Source organism: Coregonus clupeaformis, chromosome 21 (assembly GCF_020615455.1).
Source record: "Coregonus clupeaformis isolate EN_2021a chromosome 21, ASM2061545v1, whole genome shotgun sequence".
NCBI classification, from domain to species: domain Eukaryota; kingdom Metazoa; phylum Chordata; class Actinopteri; order Salmoniformes; family Salmonidae; genus Coregonus; species Coregonus clupeaformis.
Genome location: NC_059212.1, coordinates 4135908 through 4156191, shown reverse-complemented (window position 1 = coordinate 4156191; position 20284 = coordinate 4135908). Strand labels below are relative to the sequence as shown.

General features: G+C 48.1%; 1 protein-coding gene across 2 annotated transcripts in view; it reads right to left on the bottom strand.

The window, feature by feature from the left end:
- LOC121539056 (gamma-2-syntrophin) overlaps positions 1-20284 on the bottom strand; it is a 75454-nt gene that overhangs the window by 14209 nt on the left and 40961 nt on the right. For both annotated transcript variants that reach the window (XM_041847271.2, XM_041847273.2), the window contains 5 exons: positions 17104-17233; positions 12968-13006; positions 12690-12806; positions 11749-11820; positions 11314-11523 (listed from right to left, as the gene is read on the bottom strand). In XM_041847271.2, coding sequence (XP_041703205.1) covers positions 11314-11523; positions 11749-11820; positions 12690-12806; positions 12968-13006; positions 17104-17233 — 568 coding nt within the window. The remainder of the gene's footprint in view (positions 1-11313; positions 11524-11748; positions 11821-12689; positions 12807-12967; positions 13007-17103; positions 17234-20284) is intronic.

The window sequence follows — 20284 nt, the reverse complement described above, 5'->3', positions numbered from 1 at the left end:
AAGTGGACATTCTCTCTTTCTCCCCTGACCCATCTGTCTATCTCCTCATTTGAATTCCATGCTGTCACAGTCACTAGCCCATTCAAGCTTAACATCCTTATCATTTATGGCCCTCACAGTTCATCAATGAGCTTGACGCCTTGATAAGTTCCTTTCCTGAGGAGAGTGTGGTGGAGAAGTGGTTATCCCACTGGCTATAAGGTGAATGCACCAATTTGTAAGTCGCTCTGGATAAGAGCGTCTGCTAAATGACGTAAATGTAAATGTAAATGAGAGGGAGGAAGGGGGGGAGGGGGAGGAGGATTCAGCAGGGAGGAGAAGGTGGCAAAGAGCTTCCTAGGGTTAGAGGCAGATGCTTGGAATTTAGAGTGGTAGAAAGTGGCTTTAGTAGCAGAAACAGAGGAAGAAAATGTAGAGAGGAGGGAGTGAAAAGATGCCAGGTCCGCAGGGAGTCTAGTTTTCCTCCATTTCCGCTCGGCTACCCGGAGCCCTGTTCTGTGAGCTCGCAATGAGTCGTCAAGCCACGGAGCAGGAGGGGAGGACCGAGCCGGCCGGGAGGATAGGGGACATAGAGAGTCAAAGGATGCAGAAAGGGAGGAGAGGAGGGTTGAGGAGGCAGAATCAGGAGATTGGAGGGAGAAGGATTGAGCAGAGGGAAGAGATGATAGGATGGAAGAGGAGAGAGTAGCGGGAGAGAGAGAGAGAGAGAGCGAAGGTTGCGACGGCGCATAACCATCTGAGTAGGGGCTGAGTGAGTAGTGTTGGAGGAGAGCGAGAGAGAAAAGGATACAAAGTAGTGGTCGGAGACATTTTACATTTACATTTACGTCATTTAGCAGACGCTCTTATCCAGAGCGACTTACAGTTAGTGAGTACATACATTATATACTGGCCCCACGTGGGAATTGAACCGACAACCCTGACGTTGCAAACGCCATGCTCTACCAACTGAGCTACATCCCTGCCGGCCATTCCCTCCCCTACCCTGGACGACGCTGGGCCAATTGTGCGCCACCCCATGGGTCTCCCGGTCACGGCCGGCTACGACAGAACCTGGATTCGAACCATGATCTCTAGTGGCACAGCTAGCACTGCGATGCAGTGCCTTAGACCACTGCGCCACTCGGGAGGTGGCGCAGTGGTCATGGAGGGGAGTTGCAGTGAGATTAGTAGAAGAACAGCATCTAGTAAAGATGAGGTCAAGCGTATTGCCTGCCTTGTGAGTAGGGGGGGACGGTGAGAGGGTGAGGTCAAAAGAGGAGAGGAGTGGAAAGAAGGAGGCAGAGAGAAATGAGTCAAAGGTAGACGTAGGGAGGTTAAAGTCACCCAGAACTGTGAGGGGTGAGCCATCCTCAGGAAAGGAACTTATCAAGGCGTCAAGCTCATTGATGAACTCTCCAAGGGAACCTGGAGGGCAATAAATGACAAGGATGTTAAGCTTGAATGGGCTAGTGACTGTGACAGCATGGATGACTTCGTCAACCATTTTGAAAAGAAGGTTGACGACATCTGATCCTCGTTTGTTAAGTCAAATGACACTACTGGTCCTGCTCACACTGCCCTACCCTATGCTTTTACTTCTTTCTCCCCTCTCTCTCCAGATGAAATCTTGCGACTTGTGACGGCCGGCCGCCCAACAACCTGCCCGCTTGACCCTATCCCCTCCTCTCTTCTCCAGACCATTTCCGGAGACCTTCTCCCTTACCTCACCTCGCACATCAACTCATCCTTGACCGCTGGCTACGTCCTTTCCGTCTTCAAGAGAGCAAGTGTTGCACCCCTTCTCAAAAAACCTACACTCGATCCCTCCGATGTCAACAACTACAGACCAGTATCCCTTCTTTCTTTTCTCTCCAAAACTCTTGAGCGTGCCGTCTTTAGCCAACTCTCTTGCTATCTCTCTCAAAATGACCTTCTTGATCCAAACCAGTCAGGTTTCAAGACTGGTCATTCAACTGAGACTGCTCTTCTCTGTGTCACAGAGGCTCTCCGCACTGCTAAAGCTAACTCTCTCTCCTCTGCTCTCGTCCTTCCACGCCTATCTGCTGCCTTTGATACTGTGAACCATCAGATCCTCCTCTCCACCCTCTCCGAGCTGGGCATCTCCGGCGCGGCTCACTCTTGGATTGCGTCCTACCTGACAGGTCGCTCCTACCAGGTGGCGTGGCGAGAATCTGTCTCCGCACCACGTGCTCTCACCACTGGTGTCCCCCAGGGCTCAGTTCTAGGCCCTCTCCTATTCTCGCTATACACCAAGTCACTTGGCTCTGTCATATCCTCACATGGCCTCTCCTATCATTGCTACGCAGACGACACACAATTAATCTTCTATTTTCCCCCTTCAGATAACCAGGTGGCGAATCACATCTCTGCATGTCTGGCAGACATATCAGTGTGGATGACGGATTACCACCTCAAGCTGAACCTCGGCAAGACGGAGCTGCTCTTCCTCCCGGGGAGGGACTGCCCGTTCCATGATCTCGCCATCACGGTTGCCAACTCCGTTGTGTCCTCCTCCCAGAGTGCGAAGAGCCTTGGCGTGACCCTGGACAACACCCTGTCGTTCTCTGCTAACATCAAGGCGGTGACCCGATCCTGTAGGTTCATGCTCTACAACATTCGCAGAGTACGATCCTGCCTTACACAGGAAGCGGCACAGGTCCTAATCCAGGCACTTGTCATCTCCCGTCTGGATTACTGCAACTCGCTGTTGGCTGGGCTCCCTACAACTCATCCAGAACGCCGCAGCCCATCTGGTGTTCAACCTTCCCAAGTTCTCTCACGTCACCCCCCTCCTCCGCACACTCCACTGGCTTCCAGTTGAAGCTCGCATCTGCTACAAGACCATGGTGCTTGCCTACGGAGCTGTGAGGGTAACGGCACCTCCGTACCTTCAGGCTCTGATCAGTCCCTACACCCAAACGAGGGCACTGCGTTCATCCACCTCTGGCCTGCTGGCCCCCCTACCTCTCAGACCAGTCAAAACTGTTCGCTGCTCTGGCACCCCAATGGTGGAACAAGCTCCCTCATGACGCCAGGACAGCGGAGTCACTCACCGGACTTCCGGAGACACTTGAGCGTCTGCTAAATGACAAAAATTTTAAAAAATGTAAATGTACACAACTTGAAGCAACCACATATTTCGCCATGGAGTGAGGGGCCAAGACTTGACCCACAACTTGTTTATTCATCAAAGTATATCAAAATATTTCTAACACACCCCTGAACCTATGCACTTAGATTTACCATTGTGTTAGGTTTGTTAAAATGGGTTGTTGTATGGGTAGGTTTCGTGGGTTGTTGTACGTAATTATTGTAGGTTAGTACTGTATTCGGCGGTGCCGGGTGTAGCACGAAGCTAGCTAGCTAGCTAACTCACCACCTGGACTAGCTGGCGAGTAGCTATTAGCAACGGTATAGTTGTCTGAGAGTGCTTGTAATTACGCCAGCTGGCTGCCTACAATAATTACATACAAGAACTGCCTACCATTCAGCTGTTTTCTAACCTCATTGTCTGAACCGTTAACGTTAGGTAGCAAGTGGCTACCGTGCTTGAAATTTAGCTAGCTTGTTGCTACCTGGATAGCGACTAGTAAACAATAGCTGGAACGACCGAGCGAACAGACGCGAACTGGCTGAGTCAATTCAGTGGCTAGCTTTGCACTTGGCTAGCTAACAGTAGCTGCTAGGGGTAAGTCATAACCTACACTTGTGTTTTGTTCTTTACATATTGATAGCCCGAGTCGTTCAAGGAATTCGGGACATGGGTGACTAGTTAACGTTAGTTTGGCTCTCTTTGTGTTCGTGCCGTGAAAGGAGGGGTTCTTCTTTGTCTGAAAGCAATGGCTAGCTAGTTTGCTAACTATCCTAGCTAACTAACTGGCTGAATAAGTTGACGACGGACTCGCTCAAGCTGTCGGGACTAACCCACAACGTTAGACACGGACACGAACGATCTGCTTGCGTGTTGTTACACTGGTGGTTTGTTGTGGCTGAGTATTGGCGCTAAACCGTGTTGTTGGTGACCGGCATGCTAGCTGGCTGTGGCGTCTTATGACGAGGTGCCCGGACGTTTTTTAACGGAATAATACTGCACCTAGTTAGCTAGCTGAATAAACTAAGTTAGTCTATTCCTAGAAAATATTGAACTGCTGTAGTTTACAACAATTATAGTTTCTGAGGTGGAAGTTGGGAGAGTTATATTTAGGAGTTGTGGTGAGGGAGGCCCCGCTCTCTCCTTTACCAGATGTTTAGTTCATTTCATTCCGATCTCCTCTGCATTATTGTAGCCATCTGCTGCAGCCTGTCAACTATGCCTCTGCCTATCCCTGTTCTCTCCTCTCCGCACAGGCTACACAAACGCCTCACACCGCGTGGCTGCTGCCTCTCTAACCTGGTGGTCCCTGCACGCACGACCCACGTGGAGTTCCAGGTCTCAGGCAGCCTCTGGAACTGCCGTTCTGCTGCCAACAAGGCAGAGTTCATCTCAGCCTATGCTACCCTCCAGTCCCTCGACTTCTTGGCGCTGACGGAAACATGGATTACCACTGAAAACACTGCTACTCCTGCTGCTCTCTCCTCGTCTGACCATGTGTTCTCGCATACCCCGAGAGCATCTGGTCAGCGGGGTGGTGGCACAGGAATCCTCATGACTCCCAAGTGGACATTCTCAATTTTTCCCCTGACCCATCTGTCTATCTCCTCATTTGAATTCCACGCTGTCACAGTCACTAGCCCATTTAAGCTTAATATCCTTGTCATCTATCGCCCTCCAGGTTCCCTTGGAGAGTTCATCAATGAGCTTGACAAGTTCCTTTCCTGAGGATGGCTCATCCCTCACAGTTCTGGGGGATTTCAACCTCCCTACGTCTACATTTGACTCATTTCTCTCTGCCTCCTTCTTTCCACTCCTCTCCTCTTTTGACCTCACGCTCTCACCGTCCCCCCCTACTCACAAGGCAGGCAATACGATGATCTCATCTTCACTAGATGCTGTTCTTCTACTAACCTCACTGCAACTCCCCTCCAAGTCTCCGACCACTACTTTGTATCCTTTTCTCTCTCCCTCTCCTCCAACACTACTCACTCTGCCCCTACACAGATGGTAATGCGCCGTCGCAACATTCGTGTCACGGTTCAGACAGACGACAAGAGGACCACAATTGCGTCACACCAGAAAGTTTATTTAAACTTAAGGGGAAAGGGATGTAGGGAGTGAGTGAAGGCTCCAGGGGTTATCCCGTCCGATGTGCTGGGTCTGTGCCTCCCCCCAGTGGCAGCGATGCGTCCGATGACGCCGGTGGTTGGTGGTCCAGAAGTCCTGGGGGGGGAGGAAACACAGACACAACGGGGCGGATGAAAACAGGCAGAAGTACAGTTCAAGGGAAATCCAAATACGTAGTAGCAAGGCAAAAGGCTGGTCAGAGTTACCGGGGTCGAAGAGTAGTCAGGAGTCGTAATGGCAGAAAGCAGGTCTGGTTTTCCTGGGGCAGAAGAGTATCCAAGAATCAGGCAGGTCCGGGGTCACAAAACAGGGGTGAGCCAGAAGCGCGAGCACACAGGTTCCGGGTGTGAGCTTTGCAGACGATCTGACACAGGAGAGCTGAAAGACAGGGCTATAAATACTGGGAGAGGTTAGTGGGTAATGCAGCGCAGCTGGCAGAGTAATTAGAGCCGAGCAGAGCAGGGACAGGTGTAGCTAGTTAGGCTGAGTAGAGAGAGAGTGGTGAGCAGAGTGGAAACAACTTAAGGTGGTAACCCAGTGGAGTGAGAGGGCTCATGACAGAACCCCCCCCCCAAGGGACGGCCCCAGAAGTCCCAAGAGCAACACCACGCCGGGCGGGAGGAGGGGGGCCGGAGGAGGGCTAGAACTCCTCCGAACGGTCCGAGCGAACGTCCTCATCCTCGGAGGAAGCCGGAGGGCCGTGGTCGGGAGATGGGACAGGTCCCGAGACAGGATCAGGCACAGGACAGGAAGCCGAGCGGGCAGGACGGTTAGGGATCCCTCTGGGGCGGCCCCTACGGATTGCAGGTTGATCAGGATGCCGTTGGTGGAAAGCGGTGATGAGAGTCCTATCCACAATCCGACTAGCTGGCACCCAGGTCCTTTCCTCAGGTCCATAGCCCTCCCAGTCAATGAGGTACTGGAGACCCCTACCCCTCCGTCTGGACCGAAGCAGGCGGCGGACGGTGTAAACCAGACCACCATCGACGAGCCGTGGAGGAGGAGGACAAGGCGCAGCAGGGACCAGCGGACTCCTGGGCACAGGCAGGGGCTGCAGCAATCCAGCTGGGGGCTGGCAGAACGACTTGTGTTGGTTGCAGATGGGGCAGGCTTGGACGAATTCCCGTACATCCTTCCTCAGAGAGGGCCACCAGAACCTCTGGGCGAGCAGGTTGTAAGTGCGGGTGGAGCCAGGGTGACAAGCTAGGCGGGAGTCATGTCCCCACTGAACGACCTGGGACCTCAGGTCTTCGGGGGACAAAAAGGCGGTCAGCTGGGCAAGTGCTGGGACCTGGCTGGTTACGGAGAGCCTCCAGCACCTGTTCCTCAACAGCCCAGGTCAGAGCTGCAACGATGCAGGGACTTGGCAGAATCGACACAGGGTCCTTGGAGGGGTCAGGAGCGGAGTTAGTAGGTACTGGCCGAGGGGGTAGTGCGGCGGCAAGCAGGCAGGTTCGGTGGCAGTCCTCTCCCCACTCCCTGATCACCCCGGTCACCCAGTCGAGCTGAGGGTTGTGCCGGCGGAGCCATGGGTAACCCAGGATGAGGGGTTGGCCTGGAGAGGGGAGCAGGTGAAACTGGATAGTTTCTTGATGGTTTCCCGGACAGACCCATCGAGACCGGGGCCGTGACATGAGTGACCGATCCGAGTAAGTGTCCGTCCAGTGCCCGGGCAGGAATAGGAGGTGTCAAACGGAGGTTCTCCAGTCCCAGTTGGCGTGCCAGCTTGATGTCCATTATGTTGGCTTCGGCGCCAGAATCCACCAGAGCAGCCAGGGTGTGAGTTGAGTCAGGGGAGGCGGAGGTGAACTTGCAGCAGGGGTTTGCGGTCGGAGGACTGGATGGTCATTGAACTCAACCGGACTCCCCCTATGCCCGGTGAGCTTCGGCCCTTTAAAGGGCAGGTTACCACACGATGTCCATCACCTCCACAATAGAGGCAGAGGTTTGAGGTGAAGCGTCGCTGGCGCTCTGCAGGAGTGAGAGAGGCTCGCCCAATCTCCATAGGCTCAGACTGATCAAGCTGACCTGGGTGAGTGGCAGTAGATGACAGGAGCCCAGTCGGATCTCTCCGAATGCCGGTAGTAGGTGGACCTTGGCGCCCCTCCCACGACGACGGGTCTGTATCCTACTGTCGATCCTGACAGTCAGTGCGATGGCTTCATCAAGAGTGGAAGGCAGTTCATGGGAGACCAACTCGTCCTTGATATAGTCAGCCAAACTATGGAAGAACGCGTCCACCAACGATGGTGTGTTCCAAGAACTTCGTCTAGCCAGGGTTCGGAAGTCGATGGAATGGTCTGCGACTGTACGTCTGCCTTGTCGAATACTGAACAGTTCACGAGACGCCTCTGCGGTTGGGGAATCCAGGTCAAACACCTTCAGCATCTCCTCAGCAAACAGGTCGAAGGTTGCACATGCGGGGGTTTGACGTTCGAACTCTGCTGTTCCCCAGAGTCGAGCTCGGCCCGTCAGGTGAGTGATGGCATACCCAACTTTAGCCCCCTCCGTGGCGAAGGTCCTTGGCTGCAAGGAGAACTGAAGTCGGCAGCTAGTCAGGAATGGCCGGACCTGGGTTGAATCGCCGTTGAACCGCTCGGGGTTTCCAATCTTGGGTTCGAGCAGCGGCTGCAATGACCGGGGCAGGTAACTCGGGGGCAGGGCTGGTGGGCAGACTGGCTGGGGTCAGGTTGGTGAGGAGTTGAATGATCATGGCGAGTTGTTGTTGCTGCTGCTGGGACTGCTGCTGGTGCTGCTGGAACTGCTGATGCTGTTGGTGGCCGACCTGAAGCAGAGAGGAGATGACGCCGCTCATGCGGCCTAGCTCTCTCTCAGTGTGTTCCAGGCGTAGCATGGCGGTGGGTTGCTCAGGCTCTTCGGTTTCCATGTCGGGGGAAGTGTGCGCTGAGTCCATGATGGTCAGATCGTACTGTCACGGTTCAGACAGACGACAAGAGGACCACAATTGCGTCACACCAGAAAGTTTATTTAAACTTAAGGGGAAAGGGATGTAGGGAGTGAGTGAAGGCTCCAGGGGTTATCCCGTCCGATGTGCTGGGTCTGTGCCTCCCCCAGTGGCAGCGATGCGTCCGATGACGCCCGGTGGTTGGTGGTCCAGAAGTCCTGGGGGGGGAGGAAACACAGACACAACGGGGCGGATGAAAACAGGCAGAAGTACAGTTCAAGGGAAATCCAAATACGTAGTAGCAAGGCAAAAGGCTGGTCAGAGTTACCGGGGTCGAAGAGTAGTCAGGAGTCGTAATGGCAGAAAGCAGGTCTGGTTTTCCTGGGGCAGAAGAGTATCCAAGAATCAGGCAGGTCCGGGGTCACAAAACAGGGGTGAGCCAGAAGCGCGAGCACACAGGTTCCGGGTGTGAGCTTTGCAGACGATCTGACACAGGAGAGCTGAAAGACAGGGCTATAAATACTGGGAGAGGTTAGTGGGTAATGCAGCGCAGCTGGCAGAGTAATTAGAGCCGAGCAGAGCAGGGACAGGTGTAGCTAGTTAGGCTGAGTAGAGAGAGAGTGGTGAGCAGAGTGGAAACAACTTAAGGTGGTAACCCAGTGGAGTGAGAGGGCTCATGACAATTCGCTCTCTCTCTCCCGCTTTTCTCTCCTCTTCCATCCTATCATCTCTTCCCTCTGCTCAATCCTTCTCCCTCCAATCTCCTGATTCTGCCTCCTCAACCCTCCTCTCCTCCCTTTCTGCATCCTTTGACTCTCTATGTCCCCTATCCTCCCGGCCGGCTCGGTCCTCCCCTCCAGCTCCGTGGCTTGATGACTCATTGCGAGCTCACAGAACAGGGCTCCGGGCAGCCGAGCGGAAATGGAAGAAAACTAGACTCCCTGCGGACCTGGCATCTTTTCACTCCCTCCTCTCTACATTCTCTTCATCTGTTTCTGCTGCTAAGTCCACTTTCTACAACTCTAAATTCCAAGCATCCCCCTCTAACCCTAGGAAGCTCTTTGCCACATTCTCCTCCCTGCTGAATCCCCCCCTCCTCCCTCTCTGTGGATGACTTCGTCAACCATTTTGAAAAGAAGGTTGACGACATCCGATCCTCGTTTGTTAAGTCAAATGACACTGCTGGTCCTGCTCACACTGCCCTACCCTATGCTTTGACTTCTTTCTCCCCTCTCTCTCCAGATAAAATCTTGCGACTTGTGACGGCAGGCCGCCCAACAACCTGCCCGCTTGACCCTATCCCCTCCTCTCTTCTCCAGACCATCTCCGGTGACCTTCTCCCTTACCTCACCTCGCTGATCAACTCATCCTTGACCGCTGGCTATTTCCCTTCCGTCTTCAAGAGAGCGAGAGTTGCACCCCTTCTCAAAAAACCAACACTCGATCCCTCTGATGTCAACAACTACAGACCAGTATCCCTTCTTTCTTTTTTCTCCAAAACTATTGAGCGTGCAGTCTTTAGCCAACTCTCTTGCTATCTCTCTCAGAATGACCTTCTTGATCCAAACCAGTCAGGTTTCAAGACTGGTCATTCAACTGAGACTGCTCTTCTCTGTGTCACGGAGGCTCTCCGCCCTGCTAAAGCTAACTCTCTCTCCTCTGCTCTTGTCCTTCTAGACCTGTCTGCTGCCTTTGATACTGTGAACCATCAGATCCTCCTCTCCACCCTCTCCGAGCTGGGCATCTCCGGCGCGGCTCACTCTTGGATTGCGTCCTACCTGACCGGTCGCTCCTACCAAGTGGCATGGCGAGAAGCTGTCTCCGCACCACGTGCTCTCACCACTGGTGTCCCCCAGGGCTCAGTTCTAGGCCCTCTCCTATTCTCGCTATACACCAAGTCACTTGGCACTGTCATATCCTCACATGGCCTCTCCCATCATTGCTACGCTGACGACACACAACTAATCTTCTCCTTTCCCCCTTCTGATAACCAGGTGGCGAATCGCATCTCTGCATGTCTGGCAGACATATCAGTATGGATGGCGGATCACCACCTCAAGCTGAACCTCGGCAAGACGGAGCTGCTCTTCCTCCCGGGGAGGGACTGCCCGTTCCATGGTCTCGCCATCACGGTTGACAACTCCGTTGTGTCCTCCTCCCAGAGTGCGAAGAGCCTTGGCGTGACCCTGGACAACACCCTGTCGTTCTCTGCTAACATCAACGCGGTGACCCGATCCTGTAGGTTCATGCTCTACAACATTCGGAGAGTGCGACCCTGCCTTACACAGGAAGCGGCACAGGTCCTAATCCAGGCACTTGTCATCTCCCATCTGGATTACTGCAACTCGCTGTTGGCTGGGCTCCCTGCCTGTGCCATTAAACCCCTACAACTCATCCAGAATGCCGCAGCCCGTCTGGTGTTCAACCTTCCCAAGTTCTCTCACGTCACCCCGCTCCTCCGCACACTCCACTGGCTTCCAGTTGAAGCTCGCATCTGCTACAAGACCATGGTGCTTGCCTACGGAGCTGTGAGGGGAACGGCACCTCCGTACCCAAACGAGGGCACTGCGTTCATCCACCTCTGGCCTGCTGGCTCCCCTACCTCTGCGGAAGCATAGTTCCCGCTCAGCCCAGTCAAAACTGTTTGCTGCTCTGGCACCCCAATGGTGGAACAAGCTCCCTCACGACGCCAGGACAGCGGAGTCACTCACCACCTTCCGGAGACATTTGAAACCCCACCTCTTTAAGGAATACCTGGGATAGGATAAAGTAATCCTTCTACCCCCCCCTTTACTCCCAAAAAAAAATTTAACATTGTAAAGTGGCTATCCCACTGGCTATAAGGTGAATGCACCTATTTGTAAGTCGCTCTGGATAAGTGCGTCTGCTAAATGACGTAAATGTAAATGTAAAATAGAGCCCTAAGTACTATTCTAGAATAATCCACTAAATGGAACACATTATCAAAATGAATGCACTGCTGGAGTTAATGTGTTGGCATCGTATTTGCTGCAGTTAAAATGTGTCATTGTGATAACACTATGAAAGCTCTTTGGGGAATGTGGCCCAGTTCAAAGTGTGTAAAATGTCAGTCATACAGTATCTCAGCACCACTTATAATAACCTTTGACTCCGGAGAGCATCAAATCATTGCCGAACAAACCTAATTTGCTGTTCCACTCACCCCTACTCTCTGCACCTCCATGAAGACTGCTCTTTGGAAGGACTTCTCCCACACAGCGAGGTCAGAGGTCGTCTCCACACTGAAGGTGTGGCTCTGGCCGTGTCCGACCAGGACACTGAAACAGAAAGGCTCTCCGTCCTGCAGTTCCTCGTCCTGCTGGAGTCCAAGGTAGAACCTGGCCTGGATCCAGCAGTCCTCTGCCATCCATAGCTGCAACACCGCATCCAACACAACATGGAGCCTCATCAGTTCTATTAACTGGAAGCAAAACTCCCAACTTGAGATGTGTAGGCTACTACTCCCATGTTAGGGTAGATCTAACACGGACATCAGTGCATGATTCATGCAAACGTTGCAAGTGCACATGCACATAATGCAAATTCCGATAACATTCGGTGCTGTTATCTTTATTCTGCATGTGAACATTGAACATACCTTGTGAACCTTTAACAGAACCTCATAAAGGATATGCGTGGTTTCAGCTTGTCCCCAGTCTGTTGCACTAACCTAAGAATGGGGGGACAAAAGTGTGTGCATATATTTTATCGTACAGGCACACTGAACCATAATAAATAAGCCAACACACAGTGTGCTTGATAGACAGCATTTGGATGTTCTGCATTTAACTTATTAACCCATCTTACTCAAACCAAATAACTTAACCTCTGAACTAGGGAAGACAAACGGTTACCCATTAATTGTTTAGTGGGTGGTTTGGGGTACAGCTCAAAACTCAGTTCAAAAATAGATGATGTAATTGTAAAGTACACTGAACAAAAATATAAATGCGACATGTAAAGTGTTGGTCCCATGTTTCATGAGATGAAATAAAAACATCCCAGAAGTTTTCCATACGCAAAAAAAAGTTTATTTCCCTCCAATTTTGTGCACAAATTTGTTTATATCCCTGTTAGTGAGCATTTTATCCTTTGCCAAGATAATCCATCCACCTGACAGGTGTGGCATATCAAGAAGCTGATTAAACAGCATGATCATTACACAGACGGCCCCGAAGTCGGTGGGCCTATTCCCTCCCAGGCCCACCCAAGGCTGCGCCCCTGCCCAGTCATGTGAAATCCATAGATTAGGACCTAATTTATTTATTTCAATTTCCTTATTTCCTTATATGAACTGTTACTTAGCAAAATCTTTGAAATTGTTGCATGTTGCGTTTATAATTTTGTTCAGTATATGAATACAAAAAGGTCCAGAATAACCGTTATAACTCTACACTGTATGTAGCCCACCAACATGCTCCTAGCTAAAGAGAAAATGTATGGGCTATCATGGTTGAATAAGAGCTGAACTTGTTAGTCTTTGGACTCTTAACAGTTAATGAATGAAGGGGAAATCAATGGAGGGGGGGGGGTTCATACAGGAGGACTCCTGAAGATGAACAGCGAAGGGCCTCTCAATGCCAGGAACTTGAAGGTACTTGATGGACCAGCATCGTTAGCTTGTGGGTTTTCACACACCCAACCCATGTGGACGATCTGCAGAAACAAGGTAATCCATTCTCTTTAACCTACATACTACGAGTGGATAAGTCTTAGTTAAAAGATAGTTATAGTTTAAAATAGTTATAGTTAAAGATAGTTATAGATTAAGCTGGTTATAGATTAAGATAGTTATAGCGCCTTGCATGAGAACATACCTGATCATCCGGAGAGCAATATCTGTTAATCATTTTCATCTGGAAGAGGTGAAAACAATAGAGAAAAGTATTTAATACATTAAACCAGCTCTAATACACGACTGTCACATGGTCAAACCAGCTCTAATACATGACTGTCACATGGTCAAACCAGCTCTAATACATGACTGTCACATGGTCAAACCAGCTCTAATACATGACTGTCACATGGTCAAACCAGCTCTAATACATGACTGTCACATGGTCAAACCAGCTCTAATAAATGACTGTCACATGGTCAAACCAGCTCTAATACATGACTGTCACATGGTCAAACCAGCTCTAATACATTACTGTCACATGGTCAAACCAGCTCTAATACATGACTGTCACATGGTCAAATCAACAACATCTAACATCCTATTAAGCAAGCTGAAAGTCAGCTGCTATATCATGTAAAGTCTCTATTGATGAACATGTCAGGGCCCAGAGGATGTCACAGTCTATTTATAGGTTGTTGGTCACCACACAATAAAAGCGAAGAGTTCTGCTCCCCAAGCTCCTCTCACAATCACATCCTGATTGGACGTTTAGCAATCAGACTCCTCATGCATAATTAGGTGACGCACGGCTGAATTAATCCTACTTAAAAAAGCAGCTGTGTAGTTGTGCTGCTCATGTCTGGATCTTTAGAGAGAGACATGCAGATAGATCATCAGTGTACGAATCAAAAGGATATCATGCAGATGAGAAGGCTAAACATGTGAGAGTATTAATGATGGATTACTACTTAGCAGTAATTCATTATGCCCATGAATAACTCTTTCTAAAAGAGAGAGAGAGAGAGGAGCATTATAATAGTAATCATATTCTAATAGGAGTAGGAGGATTCAAATATTCTAATACTACTCGGATCTTAGCACAAATCTTCTGTTGAGTATCTTGTGTGCATCTCAAGGTAGTATTTGGACCTTGGCAAATTCGACAAACAACAGCGCCCAGCGTGCCAGCCCCCTGCACCTCTCCAAAACCTGTAGATGTACAGTCATGGTCCATTGTTTTGAGAATGACACAAAGACTAATTTTCACAAAGTCTGCTGCCTCAGTTTTGATGATGGCAATTTGCATATACTCCAGAATGTCAGGAAGAGTGATCAGATGAATTGCAAAGTCCCTCTTTGCCATGAAAATGAACTTAATCCCCCAAAAACATTTCCACTGCATTTCAGCCCTGCCACAAAAGGACCAGCTGCCATCATGTCAGTGATTATCTCGTTAACACAGGTGACAGTGTTGACGAGGACAAGGCTGGAGATCACTCTGTCATACTGATTGAGTTAAAATATCAGACTGGAAGCTTTAAAGGGAGGGTGGTGCTTGAAATCATTGTTCTTCCTCTGTTAACCATGGTTACCTGCAAGGAAACACGTGCCGTCATCATTGCTTTGCACAAAAAGGGCTTCACAGGCAAGGATATTGCTGCTAGTAAGATTGCACCTAAATCAACCATTTATCGGATCATCAAGAACTTCAAGGAGAGAGGTTCAATTGTTGTGAAGAAGGTGTCAGGGCGCCCAAGAAAGTCCAGCAAGCGCCAGGACCATCTCTTAAAGTTGATTCAGCTGCAGGATCGGGGCACCACCAGTGCAGAGCTTGCTCAAGAATGGCAGCAGGCAGGTGTGAGTGCAGGATGGCCTGGGGTCAAGAAGGGCAGCAAAGAAGCCACTTCTCTCCAGGAAAACATCAGGAACAGACTGATATTCTGCAAAAGGTACAGGGATTGGACTGCTGAGGACTGGGGTAAAGTCATTTTCTCTGATGAATCCCCTTTCCGATTGTTTGGGGCATCCGGAAAATACCTTGTGAGGAGAAGACAAGGTGAGCGCTACCATCAGTCCTGTGTCATGCCAACAGTAAAGCATCCTGAGACCATTCATGTGTGGGGTTGCTTCTCAGCCAAGGGAGTGGGCTCACTCACAATTTGAATAAAGAATGGTACCAACACATCCTCCGAGAGCAACTTCTCCCAACCATCCAAGAACAGTTTGTTGACGACCAATGCCTTTTCCAGCATGATGGAGCACCTTGCCATAAGGAAAAAGTGATAACTAAGTGGCTCGGGGAACAAAACATCAACATTTTGGGTCCATGGCCAGGAAACTCCCCAGACCTTAATCCCATTGAGAACTTGTGGTCGATCCTCAAGAGGCGGGTGGACAAACAAAACCCCACAAATTCTGACAAACTCCAAGCATTGATTATGCAAGAATGGGCTGCCATCAGTCAGGATGTGGCCCAGAAGTGAATTGACAGCATGCCAGGACAGATTGCAGAGGTCTTGAAAAAGAAGGGTCAACACTGCAAATATTGACTCTTTACATAAACTTAATGTAATTGTCAATCAAATCCTTTGACACTTATGGACTGCTTGTAATTACAGTGGGGGAAAAAAGTATTTAGTCAGCCACCAATTGTGCAAGTTCTCCCACTTAAAAAGATGAGAGAGGCCTGTAATTTTCATCATAGGTACACATCAACTATGACAGACAATTTGAGAAAAAAAAATCCAGAAAATTACATTGTAGGATTTTTAATGAATTTATTTGCAAATTATGGTGGTAAATAAGTATTTAGTCACCTACAAACAAGCAAGATTTCTGGCTCTCACAGACCTGTAACTTATTCTTTAATAGGCTCCTCTGTCCTCCACTCGTTACCTGTATTAATGGCACCTGTTTGAACTTGTTATCAGTATAAAAGACACCTGTCCACAACCTCAAACAGTCACACTCCAAACTCCACTATGGCCAAGACCAAAGAGCTGTCAAAGGACACCAGAAACAAAATTGTAGACCTGCACCAGGCTGGGAAGACTGAATCTGCAATAGGTGAGCGGCTTGGTTTGAAGAAATCAACTGTGGGAGCAATTATTAGGAAATGGAAGACATACTGATAATCTCCCTCGATCTGGGGCTCCACGCAAGATCTCACCCTGTGGGGTCAAAATGATCACAAGAACGGTGAGCAAAAATCCCAGAACAACACGGGGGGACCTAGTGAATGACCTGCAGAGAGCTGGGACCAAAGTAACAAAGCCTACCATCAGTAACACACTACGCCGCCAGGGACTCAAATCCTGCAGTGCCAGACGTGTCCCCCTGCTTAAGCCAGTACATGTCCAGGCCCGTCTGAAGTTTGCTAGAGTGCATTTGGATGATCCAGAAGAGGATTGGGAGAATGTCATATGGTCAGATGAAACCAAAATATAACTTTTTGGTAAAAACTCAACTCGTCGTGTTTGGAGGACAAAGAATGCTGAGTTGCATCCAAAGAACACCATACCTACTGTGAAGCATGGGGGTGGAAACATCATGCTTTGGGGCTGTTTTTCTGCAAAGGGACCAGGACGACTGATCCGTGTAAAGGAAAGAATGAATGGGGCCATGTATCGTGAGATTTTGAGTGAAAACCTCCTTCCATTAGCAAGGGCATTGAAGATGAAACGTGGCTGGGTCCCAAACACACCGCCCGGGCAACGAAGGAGTGGCTTCGTAAGAAGCATTTCAAGGTCCTGGAGTGGCCTAGCCAGTCTCCAGATCTCAACCCCATAGAAAATCTTTGGAGGGAGTTGAAAGTCCGTGTTGCCCAGCAACAGCCCCAAAACATCACTGCATGGAGGAATGGGCCAAAATACCAGCAACAGTGTGTGAAAACCTTGTGAAGACTTACAGAAAACGTTTGACCTGTGTCATTGCCAACAAAGGGTATATAACAAAGTATTGAGAAACTTTTGTTATTGACCAAATACTTATTTTCCACCATAATTTGCAAATAAATTCATTAAAAATCCTACAATGTGATTTTCTGGAAAAGAAAATTTCATTTTGTCTGTCATAGTTGACGTGTACCTATGATGAAAATTACAGGCCTCTCTCATCTTTTTAAGTGGGAGAACTTGCACAATTGGTGGCTGACTAAATACTTTTTTCCCCCACTGTATGTATGTGTGTCTTTCAGATGGGTTGGGTTAAAAGCGGAAGTCAAATTTCGGTAGGATCTTGTGTGCAATTGACCAATAAAGTAATCTTAACCTCTTAATCCTATCAATTCAATCTGGATTTTAAAAATGTTTTCACCTGTTAATACTGTAGACTTACATTCTCCAGTGTCAAATCACTGATATTGCTTGATATTGCTTGAAGCCAGTCAGTGCTTTCTGCTGCAGTGCAAAATTGTAGAATATTGGTGCTCGCTCCATCTAAGGCGCAGACCTCAAAGCTGTTCGACCTGGAGGGGTTTGAACGTTCAGGTTACGGAAGTACAGTAGGTTGAAAGCAAGTCTTGAACTAATGTGGTCAGAGGGGAAAAGCTGTCACCAAGCTGTTCTTTCACTGAAGTTAGGTCAGGCGGTGTTACAGCCGCAAATTAACATTACAGTTCTACTGCATTCACTAACCATAGCAACTAATACAGAGCATTGGGGAAATACCGTGTCCAGAGCAAGTATTCATACACTTCTGAACAGATTTCACATTCTGTAGTGTTGGAGCCTTTATTTTTGACTGATCTTTAAAATGTACTCCACACATTCTGTAGCGTCATAGCCTTTATTTTTGACTGTTCTTTACAATGTACTCCACACTTTTGTAGAGAAAGAAGAATATAGAGGAAAAAAAAAATACTGAGGCTTTAATCAAATGTAAGTGATATGCTTATTTTTACATTTGATGAGAAGTTCAGACTCAGAGCTTCAAAATGGTCAACATAAACTGTAGTTGAAGGAAACATATGCTGCTGCAAAACTTCATAAACGTGTTATCCCACATAAGAGACAAGTAGGAGAAAATGCCCTTTTGAACGATTTGGATGAGATTTTTACACTTCCTAGAGAGCTCTTCGGTGTTTTACGTCTAATCAGCATAGTTCACACCCTCTTAAGCCTTAGCCCCACCCACCCACCCACGTAAACACATGGGAGTCAGCATGGTATTGTCCTCAAGAGAGTATTCTCTCTACTAAAACCCGGCTAAAATTCAGAGCAGCAATGTTTTTGAGAGCTGTAGTGACACTTTTGCAGTTGTCCAAAGCTATTATCTTTCCAAAAAAATCTGTGGTAGCAAAGATGATCTATATACTGACCAGGAAGGAAGCCCTCATTCCTTTATAAACAGAAGCCTGTGACATGACAGGCCAATCAGGACTCATCTCCATTATCTCAGCCAATCGTGACTAGCCAGGAAGGATCCTTTCTTTCTCCCTGTATTCTGTAGCTCGGTGCTTTCTCCGTGGCTAAACTAGGCTCATAATTTAACATTTTTATTCATATTTACAGATCACATACCAGTTTGTAATTAAGGCACATTAAAGTTCACATGTTCAAGAAGGAATTTCTGAAGAATATATCTATTTTTTTTTAACGGCCCTACAGTGAAGTAGGAACTGTTGTCAAATGCCTCATATCCTGTAACCGGTCACATATGTGATTGCTACAGCACACCCATATTACTTCAGGAGCAAGTAAAAAAAAAAAAAAACAGTACATCAGACGGTTACAAATCAAGATTAAATCATATTCTGTTGCATGTCACAGATAATGACGCTAACGCTGTAAAATGGCGTACAGATGTACTGAATCCCTTTCATCACTCATATTTAATGTGATGCTTTTTGACATATATTTTTTGTGCGTTTGAAATACGCTCCAGATAAATTAGAGTCTTAGAGACAGCTGTCAATAGTATTCAACAGAAATAGCATTGCACATGACAACGACGCCAAATCAGTTTTTCTCTGATGGTTAGGCGATCACATTTATCACTTAGATCTTTAAAAAAGCGTCAAATGTTAAGCAAATCCTCCAAAGGCTGGGATGAAGTGTTGGACACCAAGCAGTGCTCATGTTCTGTAGGGGAATGTTGAGAATCATGAGGAGAATGTTCTGTAGGGGAATGTTGAGAAACATGAGGAGAATGTTCTGTAGGGGAATGTTGAGAAACATGAGGAGAATGTTCTGTAGGAGAATGTTGAGAAACATGAGGAGAATGTTCTGTAGGGGAATGTTGAGAAACATGAGGAGAATGTTCTGTAGGGGAATGTTGAGAAACATGAGGAGAATGTTGAGAAACATGAGGAGAATGTTCTGTTGGGGAATGTTGAGAAACATGAGGAGAATGTTCTGTAGGGGAATGTTGAGAAACATGAGGAGAATGTTCTGTAGGGGAATGTTGAGAAACATGAGGAGAATGTTCTGAAACATGAGGAGAATGTTCTGTTGGGGAATGTTGAGAAACATGAGGAGAATGTTCTGTTGGGGAATGTTGAGAAACATGAGGAGAATGTTCTGTTGGGGAATGTTGAGAAACATGAGGAGAATGTTCTGTAGGGGAATGTGGAGAAACATGAGGAGAATGTTCTGTAGGGGAATGTTGAGAAACATGAGGAGAATGTTCTGTTGGGGAATGTTGAGAAACATGAGGAGAATGTTCTGTTGGGGAATGTTGAGAAACATGAGGAGAATGTTCTGTAGGGGAATGTTGAGACACATGAGGAGAATGTTCTGTAGGGGAATGTTGAGAAACATGAGGAGAATGTTCTGTTGGGGAATGTTGAGAAACATGAGGAGAATGTTCTGTTGGGGAATGTTGAGAAACATGAGGAGAATGTTCTGTTGGGGAATGTTGAGAAACATGAGGAGAATGTTCTGTTGGGGAATGTTGAGAAACATGAGGAGAATGTTCTGTAGGGGAATGTTGAGAAACATGAGGAGAATGTTGAGAAACATGAGGATAATGTTCTGTTGGGGAATGTTGAGAAACATGAGGAGAATGTTCTGTAGGGGAATGTTGAGAAACATGAGGAGAATGTTCTGTTGGGGAATGTTGAGAAACATGAGGAGAATATTCTGTTGGGGAATGTTGAGAAACATTAAGAGACTGTAGAGAATGATGAAAGCACTGCAATCAACATTTGAAATAACCAGAGCTTGTACACACTCTCCATGTCTCTCAGACAAATCCGGGTTACAATGTTACAAATTAGAAAGGGCTGGCTCTTAGTAAATCCTTTTGGGAACCTTTGTTCTTCGGTTGAAAAGGCCCTTAAAACTGTGCAATGCATGTGTACAACGGGCTTGTTATAATTCTTTGTTCCACTGAGTGGTGGTGAACCATTGGTGAGTCAGAGGCAATTCTGAGGGATTCTCAATTGTAAAGTTAAGTACAAATCTTCTCGATGTGTAGGGCAGGGTGCACAGATAAATTGGGCCTATATAAAATCCCACTGGAAACATGCAGTAAGAATATCACATCAAGAGAGTGATTATAATATACAACATAGCCC